Source organism: Phyllostomus discolor, chromosome 11, assembly GCF_004126475.2.
Source record: "Phyllostomus discolor isolate MPI-MPIP mPhyDis1 chromosome 11, mPhyDis1.pri.v3, whole genome shotgun sequence".
Taxonomy (NCBI): domain Eukaryota; kingdom Metazoa; phylum Chordata; class Mammalia; order Chiroptera; family Phyllostomidae; genus Phyllostomus; species Phyllostomus discolor.
Genome location: NC_040913.2, coordinates 74,513,498 through 74,526,027, shown reverse-complemented (window position 1 = coordinate 74,526,027; position 12,530 = coordinate 74,513,498). Strand labels below are relative to the sequence as shown.

General features: G+C 45.1%; 1 protein-coding gene across 1 annotated transcript in view; it reads left to right on the top strand.

The window, feature by feature from the left end:
- The window catches only part of UNC5D (unc-5 netrin receptor D), a 221,152-nt gene that overhangs the window by 100,125 nt on the left and 108,497 nt on the right, over positions 1 to 12,530 (top strand). Inside the window, exons 5-7 of the mRNA XM_036011105.1 lie at positions 6,953 to 7,133; positions 7,966 to 8,133; positions 9,877 to 10,041. Of these exons, the coding sequence (XP_035866998.1) occupies positions 6,953 to 7,133; positions 7,966 to 8,133; positions 9,877 to 10,041 (514 nt within the window). The remainder of the gene's footprint in view (positions 1 to 6,952; positions 7,134 to 7,965; positions 8,134 to 9,876; positions 10,042 to 12,530) is intronic.

Below are 12,530 nucleotides of genomic sequence, written 5' to 3'. Positions count from 1 at the left end.
GTTTTTACCTCCCATTTCTCAATGGTTAATAACACCAGTTACAAGCCCTGGCTGGCATAGCTCAGTGGATTGAGCGTGGGCTGTGAACCAGGCATCACAGGTTTGATTCCCAGTCAGGGCACATGCCTGGGTTGCAGGCCATGGCCCCCAGCAACTGCACATTGGTATTTCTCCCTCTCTCTCTCTCTCTCTCTCTCCCCCCTCCCCCCTCCCTCCCTCCCTCTCCCCCCCACTTCCTCTCCCTTCCTTCCCTCTCTGAAAGTAAATAAATCTTAAAAAAAAATAACACCAGTCACATTCTCATTCTCTTATAGAATATTAAGAACAAGAACATAAGCATTCTGACATACTGTCTGATGGAAATAAACATTTAGGTGTAAGGTTTGTGTGTGTGTGTGTATACACACATGTATATAATGTGTATGTGCGGGAGGTGTGTGTGTATATATGTATGGATACATATATACATACAGGGTCTGGCAGAAGGAATGCCTGCTTGAGTATGGTTGGTAGGCTAATAATATAGATGTAATAATTACAGCTTTAATTTGAACAGTACACCTAAAATGTCATATGGTGTGCTTGAGTGCAACACTGTTATATTACCGAATTACATGCTTATGATTTTGTAATAAAAGGGTGTTTTATTTTTGCCGGACCCTGTATACACACACACACACACACACACACACACAACAAAAGTCCAGAAAAGGTGAAAGGTTAGGACTCACGCCAACAGTTTCAAATGTAACACAGGCCTCCGATAAAATAATCTCCCATGAAGCATCCGTCTATCACCCCTCCAAAGCAAGTTCCCTCCCCCGCCACCCACACCATGTTGCCTGGTGTCAAGGAAACCCACAGCTCGTCAGGGACACCCCTTCCGCCCCGAGCTAACCGGAATACTGCTCAGGGACTGATCGTGCTTTCTGGCATGAACTCTTCGACGGTCTGCTTTTTCCAGATTTGTTTATAAACTGAAAAAACCTACAAATTGCAGACCATCTGTACATGGCACTATGCTAATGCATGCGGACATCCTGCGAATCCATAAACTCATTATCTCTGAGTAACTAGTTTCTTCACATGCTTCTAACTGGGGTTCTAAATAAATAGAAACCAGACAAAGACCTGTTTCTCTGAGGGGTGAATGCTACCAACAACCTTCTGGAATGTTAAGCCTCTCTATCAAGGAGATGACCTGTTTGCATGAGGTCATTTGGATCAATGATACAAACGTCCATTAGGATGGAGGCGGTCAATGTATTGATTCTATAATGCTAAACTGAACATTTGTATTGCTTTTGTGAGGAGCTTAATTAGGGCTTTCCTTGTGGACAACCTCTCGTAAAATAATTTCTTGAACTCAGTACACGTGCCCTTAAGGATACTTGCAGAAAGACTATAGTTCTTGATGCTTGTCAGGCATTTCCATAAGAAAGCCTTGAGAATGGGCGATGACACACGAACAGTAATATCCTAGCACACTTGAGGTAGCAGATTTAGTGAAAAGGAGTTACCTTTAGGGAAGGACATTGAGCTCCTTTTTGTGGAAACCATCACCAGGAGCCAGAGAGCTGGTGTGTTGCAGCATCTGTGGAGAAGAGAAAAGAAACCTACTTTTGGTTCATGGATACATTATGTTTGTCCCTTACAATAATACAGTTTATAATCTATGAGCCATCACGTTAGAATCAAAACACGTTATGTTAAAATACACATCCATGTCTTCTTGGGAAAGATGGAAGGCCTTGTCGCCCTGGCAACAACAGTCTGAACCTGACTGGGGACTGCGCATCTGCACAGGTCCTGTGACCTCCACTCTGGCACAGTTGCCGCCACTCACCCATGCACGCTGAGGCTGTCCCATAAATTAGAAGACCACTGTGATACGTTAAAAATAAAAAAGAGACTTTTAAGCAAAAAATGAGCTCATTGCCATTCTTCATGGCACCATCAGTGTCATTTTTTTAAAATACTCATGTCTCTATCTAAAGTGGGAAAACAAGAGAAAGGAAAACGGTAATTTTTTTTTTTAAGAAAAATGAGAGTAAGCTCATTCCTTCATGGAAATGAAGACCGGCCCCTTGTCTTTAATATGCAAGCAGTGCGCAGGGATGTCGCACACCCAGTGCCGCGGCGGTAATTTATGCTGCCTCCCTGGCCCCCAGGAGCATTTGCGTTTGCCATGGCTGGCGTAGGGAATGTCTCTCCTACCTTATTTATTAAACTAGTCCACATTAGGAGCACTTAGCTCATCAAAAATGTTTTAAAATTTCTCTAAGTGACAAAACCATAAATCCAAGAGCAATTTGTCACTTTTATAAGCCCAGAAAATACCAAACTGATTTCCTCATAAAGATGCTGCCATCGGTTAAGTGGATAAACGATTAGGTTACAAATAAAAACAGTTCCGTGGTTAGGAGTCTGCTAATGCGAGGACTGTTTGTAGATATAAGTGGATTGATAGACCTCGGCTGTGACACCGTAAACCCCAAATGGACCAGAGTGTGTATATCTATGACTCCTCATTCATCCCATATCAATGCTTTTCAAGGTGCAATCAGGGGAGACCCAGCAGCGGACCACCGTGTCTATCCATAGTGCATGTGGGTGTGTAGGGGATTAGATTGGATGGCAGGGACAACTCACATGGTGGCGGGAGTTGTGCCCTGGACACCTCCACGGGGCGTGATAGACACAGAAGGGGGAGGATGTGAGTGATCCCCCCCCAGGATGCAAACTTGGCCTTGGCTGCCACCAGTCTTACTCAGCTCAGGCTTCTGTGGCTCCGATGCCCCTACTTGTGCACCAGTCATAAGGTCTCTCCTTGTTAACCCATTTTTCCATTTTGGGCATCAGATAAACTAGATCTGGGAAACATTTTATGGCAAAATATAAATTTGAAAATGATTGTGCTACATGATGAAGAAAAGAGATATTTTTTAAATAAAGTGATTTTTTTTTTCAGATTACTAAAGAGCTTTTCCTTGAAGGTACCACAATTAACCAACAGAAAGGAGTTACCCTGTTCTTCTCTAAAAACCTCTGTAAACATATTTCCTTCCAATCATTTTTCATTTTGTAAAGCATATATATTTTTTTTGTTTTGTTTTATAAGTTTATACCACTAACCATACAAATTTGCACTTTGACTTCCCTGTATTATGAGCATTTTCTGTGTTTTTACTAGTTGAAATCATGACTTTTAATGCCCATTTAATACTAAATCATATCCTTAAATCACCATTTATAGTCAAACCTCAGCTCTTGTACGTCTTAGTTCCTGAACAATTCAGCTCTCAACCAAGTTGCTCACGGAAAACGTGCTCTGTCGTCTACAGAGGTTCGGGTCTGGATTCTTGACCCGACAACCCTCCACGCTGCTACCTGTATGGTCAGTCACGCGTCTCTCGGGTGACAGAAGATTCAGTTTTCGAACAAACTCCTCTGGAGCAGTTTTCTGGAACAAATCAAGTTTGAGAACCAAGTTTCCTCTCTGTCTAAACAAAGATCTATTATTTGCATGCGTGTAGCTTTGGCATAATTTTTCCTTTTTCTTTCTTTCTTTTTACCAAAAATAATTTATTGTGGTTAAGTTTGTGTCTGTTGGCCTAGCCCTTTTGGAGGGGAGTAAATTCCAGAGATCGTAATTACAAGAACAAAAGGCATTCCTGTGTTTAAGACCATCAGGTGGTGATAAGCACTAGGTAATAATGATGGCAGGATGGGGGAGTGACGGGAAGTGAAACTTGCTGTATTAGAAAGTGTCCTTTGACAAGACCTCTCTGAGGAGGTGACGCCTGACCTCAGATCTGAATGAAACGGGGAGGTGAATCGTGAAGACACCTGGGGAAGGCCTTCGGGGCTGAGGAGCGGCAGCTGTTTCAGGGCCTGAGGCTGGAACTTGCCCCAGGCCTGCACTGCGCAGTAGCAGGACGGAGTCTGTTCGGCTGCAGTAGAGTGAGCAGGGTTACTGCGAGGGTCTGAGGTACAGGACTGCTAGGGACTAGACCACAGGAGTACGTTGTTAGCCTTGGGAAGGTTTGCCATTTTGTCCTAAGTGGGGCTTGAGACCATTCAAAGATTTCAGGCTAGAAGGTCGTGATCTGATCTCTTAGTAGAAAAGCAACTGCAGAGGCAACAGTGGAAGCAGCGGGCAGCCCAGCTCCCGAAGAGGCTGTTACTACCGGCAGCCCAGGGACGAAACAGTGGCAGAGCAGTGATGGGGTGACGTTCTATGCCCTGCACTCTCGGCAAAAATGAAGCTAACCACACACACAAAACTGTATATATGTATGTGTATATGATGTTAATCTTGGTTATTTTGATGGGGAAAAACCCATTATATTGTTATTTAACGTATCATTATGCCATCTTACCTAGACTGGGATTTAAATAAATATATATAGTGATTTTTGAACCATTAAGATAATAAGATTATTCCTCAGATCATAATAATATTTATCAAATTTGTGACAAATATTTTCTTACGTTTTTGGCCATTTAATTGTGTACATGATTTTTATATAAGTTTTCAATTTGAAGCCAAACCTCTACGTGATGATTGTGGCTTTAATATCCTCTGGACTAAGTTTTGGGATTGCTTTTTTTTTTCAATTACAGTTTACATTCAATATTATTTTTACTAGTTGCACAGTGGTAGACGGGCATGTACACCATTTCATCAGGAAAGCTTTCTTTGATTTCTAGGAGCTGGGACTTCCTTGGTTTCTGTCTCCAGAGACACCGGCCCAAGGAGCTTTTTCTTGGCTGGTTAACTCACTGGCAGTAACTAACTTACAGTCCAGGGCCAGACTCGCCCGACTTCCTGCCCAGCTGTCTGAGGGGAAGTATGGAAAAAGATGATGGACGTGTGGACGCAAGGGAACAGCTTTCTCAGTGCTACAAGTCTCAGGAGTAGGGAATCAGTCAGAAAACCAGGCAGTTTAGGCTCTGAATTTGGGAGTCAGGGAGAGTGGGCTGGACCGAAGCTCCCCAGCCCTCCTTTGAGCGGCCGATTTGTTCTTTGAGAAATCCGGTCCTGTTGGCTTTAAGTGAGTGTTTTATCCCAGAAATCATTGGCAGTTACTCCTGGCTTTTATTTTCTTGGGGCAATGTGCATTTAATTGTACCTGTTAAATATAAAATTCATGAAAGAAGAAACTGCTGGTTCTGTTTATCTAGCTTTACCCAACTCTGAGGACGAGCTCAGTAAGTGTTAGAATGTGTGTCAGGTGAGTAAGTGCACAACTGTGAGGTGTGCAACGTTGGTAGGGAATGGATGTTTTGTCACAGGCAGGCAGCCACCTGTGATTTAAACAGGGTTGCACTGTCCTGCTTTCTTTGCCAGAGCTCTGGGTCGTGGGTGGTTCCCACACCTCCAGGCTGCACCGTGGTGACCCCAGTAGGGGTCAGTAGTGAGCTGGCTTCTTTACCCCATGGCCTGGCTTCACGTTGCCCTTTCATCTGTCTTGATGTTTTAAAGCAGTTCTCAGAGCTCCTCGTTTGACTACTTGCTATCATTTTCTTTTCTACAATGGCCCTTTTCTAGGGTGGATCTGGGGTGGTGGTGACTCTGGGGACTCTAACCTCTCATTGACATGGTGGTACTTGAGGTAACTATTGTAATAAAAGGTGACTGTGGGTTTCATCACTGATACGTGATGAAAGTCAGTGCCTTTGAATGGAGACTAACAAATCTTTATTACACCAAACTGTTATGTAACAGATGCCTATAACTTGCTTGTCAGATGTTATATAACTTGCTTGTCAGTGCTAAATTAGAATTCCTTAGATTTAAGCATGAAATGGGGCACCTTCTTCTAAAATCAACTTTCAGTGACCAGCGCAGCTTCTGTGTGGGGTCTGTCTGGGGGAGTCTCTGCCCTGCTTTCCGGGTTAGGTCGCTGTGTGTAACATAATGCTGGTAACTAGAGCTGAACGGTGATTGTCAGAGGAGAAATTGGTCCAGAGCTACCAGGAGGGCACGAGAGAGTGGAGGTGTTGTTTCGATGCGGAAGCAGAGGACACGATGAGGAAGGAGAGCAGTTAGCTCAGGGGAAGCCTGGCCTGCCTGGGGCAGTCGGGGCGGCCAGGGTGGTGCACTCCACATGCAGTGGGGGCGGGGGGATGAGGATCTGCGGAGCAGAAGATCCCATCCGTGTCTTCTTCAGCCGTCCAAGGGAAAGAGAAGTTTGAACCAAGGGTAGCACTAGGGTGGAACTGGAAGAAGAAAATAGGTCCTCCAGGAGCAAGCTAGAAAAAAAACGAATCCAAAATGGAACTAGCCCACACTCAGAGGATGAGAGAGGGGAGCTTCTCCAGAGGAAAGTGTGGGCCCTAAATGAGTCGGGTGTCTCAACATCCATTCAGTCATTGGTGGAGTGACCTAAGTGATCACCGAAGAACTGTATACTCCAATTAGGGAACACTGAGATTTGAATCGATGTGCCTGTGATTGCCCAATTATATATTACATTGGCTCTTACACATTATCACACCTTTATTAAAATGTGCTTAAGTCCAAACATAGCGGCGAACTGTGTCTAACAGCTGATGCCCTCTCAGCACAAAGTACGAGTTCTGCATCTGCATTGCCCTTCTGGGTTGCCTTTTGCACTAGCTCCCGAAACATCACCGCCATCATCAGAATGGTAATAAAATGACCTAATTGCAGTCACCTCTTTTCGCTCTTCCACGGCATTTTTAGAAAATGGGTCAAAGTCAATAGGGTATTTGTGTCCTTTTCCTGCTTCCAATTTATTAACTTGAGCATTCATTTCCTGACTATGCCAAACTCACTAAGCAGAAGAGATGGGATATAGAATAAAGAGGAAAAAATCATTGCTGTGGCTCTCTCTTCCACACACAAAATGACCCACCTTCCAATTCCAACAAAAAGTGTGTGTGTGTAATGACCTGTAAAGCTCACGCTCCTTCCTCCTCACAGGTGGAGTGGCTGAAGAACGAGGAGCCCATTGACTCGGAACAAGACGAGAACATCGACACGAGGGCCGACCACAACCTGATCATCAGGCAGGCGCGGCTCTCCGACTCCGGGAACTACACCTGCATGGCTGCCAACATCGTGGCCAAGAGGAGGAGCCTGTCGGCCACGGTGGTGGTTTATGGTAAGACCAGCCCAAAGGCCAGGAATGGATACGGAGTGCAGAAGGCAGAGAGGTAGAGGGGTGTGTGCTTGATGAACATGTTAACTCCCGGAGCTGAGAAGTCACGGGGGCTCATCCACTCTGGGGCTCTGTCCGGCCTCTCCCGTTTGGTGGGATTTCTACATTTCTACTGCTATTCTCCCCTCCAGCACTGGACTTCTGTGAGGTAGTCAATGAAATTTCCAAGCTCTCTTTTAAAGACTAATTTTGGAAGTTGGTTATTTTCTCCCATTGTGTTTATATTTGAAAGGAACTGAGGCAGGCACCTTCTGCTCCTCTCCCTCAGTCTCCCCAGACCTGCTGCCAAAAGTTTTTCTCCTGGCATACAAAATCCACCAAAAAACAAAAAACCACTACTATTTGCTGGCTATCTCAGGTATTGTATAAAAGAAATTGCCAGCTACTTAAGTAAAGGCATTCCCCTCTCCAACAGAAGAGCCCTGGGATTTATTTTTGAAGCACTTAAAGTAACAGAAATTCAAATGCTGTTATATTCTCTATACGCTGGCTTTTCAAGTGCTTTAGAGATATGTTGATGAGTTCTATTTTTCATAATTCCCCAGCCAAGAAAAGTATCTGTGCCCCTCCTTATAGCAGATGAGTAGACTGAGGGGCAGAGAGGAGGTAAGTCCTGCGTGGCTCACCTACCGACGGAGCAGCCAGTGTGGCTCCGCAGGGTCTCTCGGCCCCAGGACGCCGAACTCACAACACCTGGCACAGTGGCTTGCACATAGTAGGCAATCAGTAAAAACCTCTCTCCTTTTCTTTCTCCCCTCCCCATTTTCTCTCTCAGTGAATGGAGGCTGGTCTTCCTGGACAGAGTGGTCAGCCTGCAATGTTCGCTGTGGTAGAGGATGGCAGAAACGTTCCCGGACCTGTACCAACCCAGCTCCTCTCAATGGTGGGGCCTTTTGTGAGGGCATGTCAGTGCAGAAAATTACCTGCACTTCTCTTTGTCCTGGTGAGATATGCACGGATTCCCTTTTCCCTTCCGAGCCACCAACACTCGTAAGCTGCTGTGAGGCATGTGACGTAACCTCCTTTCCCTAAGTGACCCCCTCCCATGTTCTTAGAGAGCAGAGCATCGGTCCAGAGGGCTGATGCAGAAAGTAGTAGCAAGAACATGGGTGAAATGCCTCTGTTTGGGGGCATATGTAATATATTTTTTAAATACTCAAATGACCTTGGACACTCACCATCAATAAACCAAATGCTTTGAAGGTGTTTCGCACCACCCGTGTTTGGTCGGGCCAAGCCATGCCCTTCTCTCCCTGGGTTCTCCCATGTTGTGGCATCCATTTGTGTAATAGCTACAGAGATCGAGTTTCTGTAAAAACAGGTCAGGTACCACACATTTGACCCCGGTTAGCAGTTACCAATCAACTCATCACCTTACCAGGTTTAGCTTTGTGTTTATTTCCGACACAACCGGCAGGGATTGCAGAGCATCACAGCAGTTTTACATGTGGTCTGCGCTCGCCTTGCTTTCTGCACAGAGAGGGGCTTCCTTTGCCAAATGGGGCTTTTCTGAGTTATTCTGTTCGTCTCTTACTGGCTCTAACCCAATTTACACAATGAGAAATAGATGAGATGGAAGATGACTTTCTTTATGGAAAGCGTATCCTCCCACTGAGAAATGAATTGATCCTGGGTCTCACATGCATTATAAAACGTTAACTCCAAGGACACCGGACTAGAGCCCTGCGTCTAAGATTTCCAATCTAGTTCCACTCAAAGCGAGGGTGAAACTCTCACCTGCAGTATAGTCCTGGAGTTTCATTTTGAACTTATACTCAATAAGCATTTATTGAGTGCTTACTATGTGCCAGATACTGTGCAAGATGCTCTTACATCTGTAATGTCATTTAACCCTGTGTTGTGAGTTGTTTTGTTTCTTATCCCCAGTTACAGAAATAGGCTAAGTGACTTTCTCTGGGTTGCTCAGGCAATAAACTTACAGACAGGGACTCAGACATTTTGCTTCAAGATCAGTATTATCTTTTTTGTTACCCCATTCCTAATTGCTCTGGATTAAAAACTGCAGTGTCTTAACCCACATAAGCATGGTAGGACTATTCCTAGGAGGTCATGGAACAATTGCCTCGAACAGCTGCCACAATCTCTAGGGCTGATTTTTAGTGGAATTCAGTTTGTTCATTTCTACGCGGAGCAGCAATTTATGACCCAAGAAATTCTATTTATGTAAGTCTTAGTATCTTGGGGTTTGACTGACCTGTTTTAGTTTAATGCTATCAATATATATGGGTTTAACAGTTTGCTGTTGAGGGGCTTTTAGGGCTTAAAGATAGTTCATTCTGCTCTCTGCTCTCACCCGTCAACACCCGAGGAAGAGGGGATCACCACTGGTTACTACACATTGTTTATCTGTCCGTCTAAGAGGCACTCGAGCAGGAAAGACCGGGGAGGAATGGATAATGACGTTATCAGCCAACCCAAGGGCCCCAGTAATTCGAATCTTTGCCTAAATTCAATAATTGGTCTCATCCTGAAATGGCTAGAGAGTTATACCACTGCTTTTGCTGGCCTGTCTTTTTAGGAAAGAAACCATGGAGAGAAGATAAATGAATATATTATTTTGTTTTCGTGGGCGTTATTGGTTTAAAAGAATAGCGGTCCTGGGGTGAGTCTCCCGCCAGCTGCCTGGCTCATCCTAATGATGGCTCCTTTTGTTTCCCCCATGAAGTGGACGGGAGCTGGGAAGTGTGGAGCGAGTGGTCAGTCTGCAGTCCAGAGTGTGAGCATTTGCGGATCCGCGAGTGCACCGCGCCACCCCCGAGGAACGGGGGCAAGTTCTGCGAAGGTCTGAGCCAGGAGTCCGAAAACTGCACAGACGGTCTCTGCATTCTAGGTAACTAACTCCCCGTTGAACATCTTCAGTGTCGGTGCGCAGTATGAAAAGAAACATCATAATGATCACTTTGGTTAAATGCGTTAGCAGAAAGCAAAATCTCCCAAGAGCAAAAAGCAAAATGGGTGAAAAGTGTAGAAAAGTAGATGAACACATTGTTTAGTAGAGATGGGTTATTTTAAGTATTTTATCACTAAGTTTTATAAATGTGTGCACTTACTATTAACCAGATGAAGTGTTAAGAGAAATGCTGTAGGAAGACAGTTCAGACTTGAGCTCAGCAATTCTCTTCTCTTGGTAGCCTCCATTTTTAAGTTCGGTGAAATTCTGAGACTGATCATGATGTTCGCGTTTCCCCCGGTGGTTTTGTAGCTCAGGGAAGCCTCAGGTCATCTCTAGAGACCGTGGTTTCGTGGCAAGGGGCAGCATGTGTTGTGACTATTAGCTCACAAGTGGGGAAGGACATGTGACGCCTGAGGAGGCGGATGGCTCTGTGGCAAGTCGGTCTGGCAGAGCAAGACATACAATGTTCCTTCGAAAACTCCCAAGCCTTTATTCCTGAGATAAACTATTCCGTCTCCAACTGACTCCACCTGAGGAAGAAGGTATCAGAGGATCAAATAGTCACGTAGACTCAGGTTTTAATTTGGTACTGTCCCTTACGAGCTTGGCAACCCTGGGCAAGTTGCTTAACTTCTCTAAGTCCCCAAATGGTACCTATCTTTGGTTACCGTGGATACCAAATGATAAGAGAATGTACTTGGCTGTCTCATGGCACAGAGCAGGGGCTCAGTGAGTGGGAACCCACCCTTCACCCGCGTACTCATGGAGCTAAGGTGTGCCGATTTTGCTTAGGTCCTTAAAAAAGCCAGAGATTCAGGGCATAGAGCTGGGTGGCTTTTCTTGGAAGATGGCAGGATGAAGAAAATATCTAAGTTGGATTTGTTTTTGTACATCAACACAACTGGGCACCTTTGAAAGCAAGCCCATTCAAGCATGCCGTTGTATTTTTAAAGTGTAAATTATCAATACATTTAAACAACAATACTGACCAAATAGTATATTGTGCTTTTTTTTTTTTTTTGCCTGTAGAAGTGAGTACCCGCATGTGTCAGGTACAACACACAGGGCTGGAATAAAATGCAGTGTAGCCACCAGTCTCAGTGCTTAGTTTCAGTGACGAAAGGGCCATGCGCTCTAATGAAGACATTTCAGCCATTTACCTTCCTCAGAATGCCTCACCCTTCCAAAGTGCAGGGAAACCTAATGCAAACACAGCAGCAGGAGGTTTAAGGAGATGTATTTCTGACTACTCTGGACTGTCCCTGGATATTTTTGAAATATAGCTTGGAAGTGTGACTAGTTGTTGTTGTTTTTAACACACAGTCATATTTTAATTGATACAGTGCGGACTATGACACTCCTAAGTCTTCTAAAGAGGCATCGACATATAACCGCTTGGTTGCCGACTCAGTTGTAGATAATCACTGTAATACCTTCCCGTCCATGAGCAGGCAGGCTTGCACTTGAGGAGAGAAACCTGTGACTATCAGTCTTCAGCCTTGTGTTATTACTAAGCTGACGAAAACTTAGTTGTCCAGTTACAGTTGAAGACAGACAATGGTGGGCCCCCCAGGCAAGAAAGAAGTGTTATCAAATACATGGATATTATATATTAGCTTCTGTCAGTTGATTAAAAGTTGTTTAGTAAGGAAAGGAATTACCAGCACTGAGAGTATATTGGACAGCCTAGATCTCAACTCCCAAATTTGAGATGGTGTGTTTGTCAGCATTGTCCAGAGAAAGATAACCAGTAGGACAGTGGTCCCCAATCCCCAACCATGTTGGCACCAGGGACCGGTTTTTCCAGGGACAAGGCAGGAGGCAGGCTTGTGACTGGTATAGTTCTGTGGCCCAGGAGCAGGGGATCCGTGCAGTAGGACTCATCTATAAGATGTAGTAGATACACTGATACACTGATAGAGGGCGCTGATTCCAAGGAATAAGCTCACATAATTGTGGAATTTGGCAGGTCCACAATCTGTGGAGCCAATGCCGCACCTCAAAAACTAGCAGGCAGGAGAATCCTCTATTACTTGAGAAAGATCAGGCTCCCTGGCGGGGATTATGAAGGGCAATCTGCTTTTCTCCTGGAAACACCCTCACAGGCTCATAGATAACAGAGCAGGATGACAGCTAGTGGGGGAACCAGGTTAGGGGATGGAGGAATTGAGCAAAAAGGACTTCTGGACAAGGACAATAGTGCAGTGATTGCCTGGGGGAGAGGGGTATAAGGAGGCTAAATGGTAATGGGAAAAAAGACAAAGGGGGAGGGGCAACAGTGAGGGAGAGGGAGAGCAGGCAGGAGGGGAGGGATAGCGGGTGAGGGGGAGGGCTAGAGAAGGGGAGGGAGATGGAGGAGAGAGATAGGGAGTGAGAGAGGGAGGCAGAGGGGGTGGAAGAAAGAAGAGGGAGGGGGAGAGGAGGGA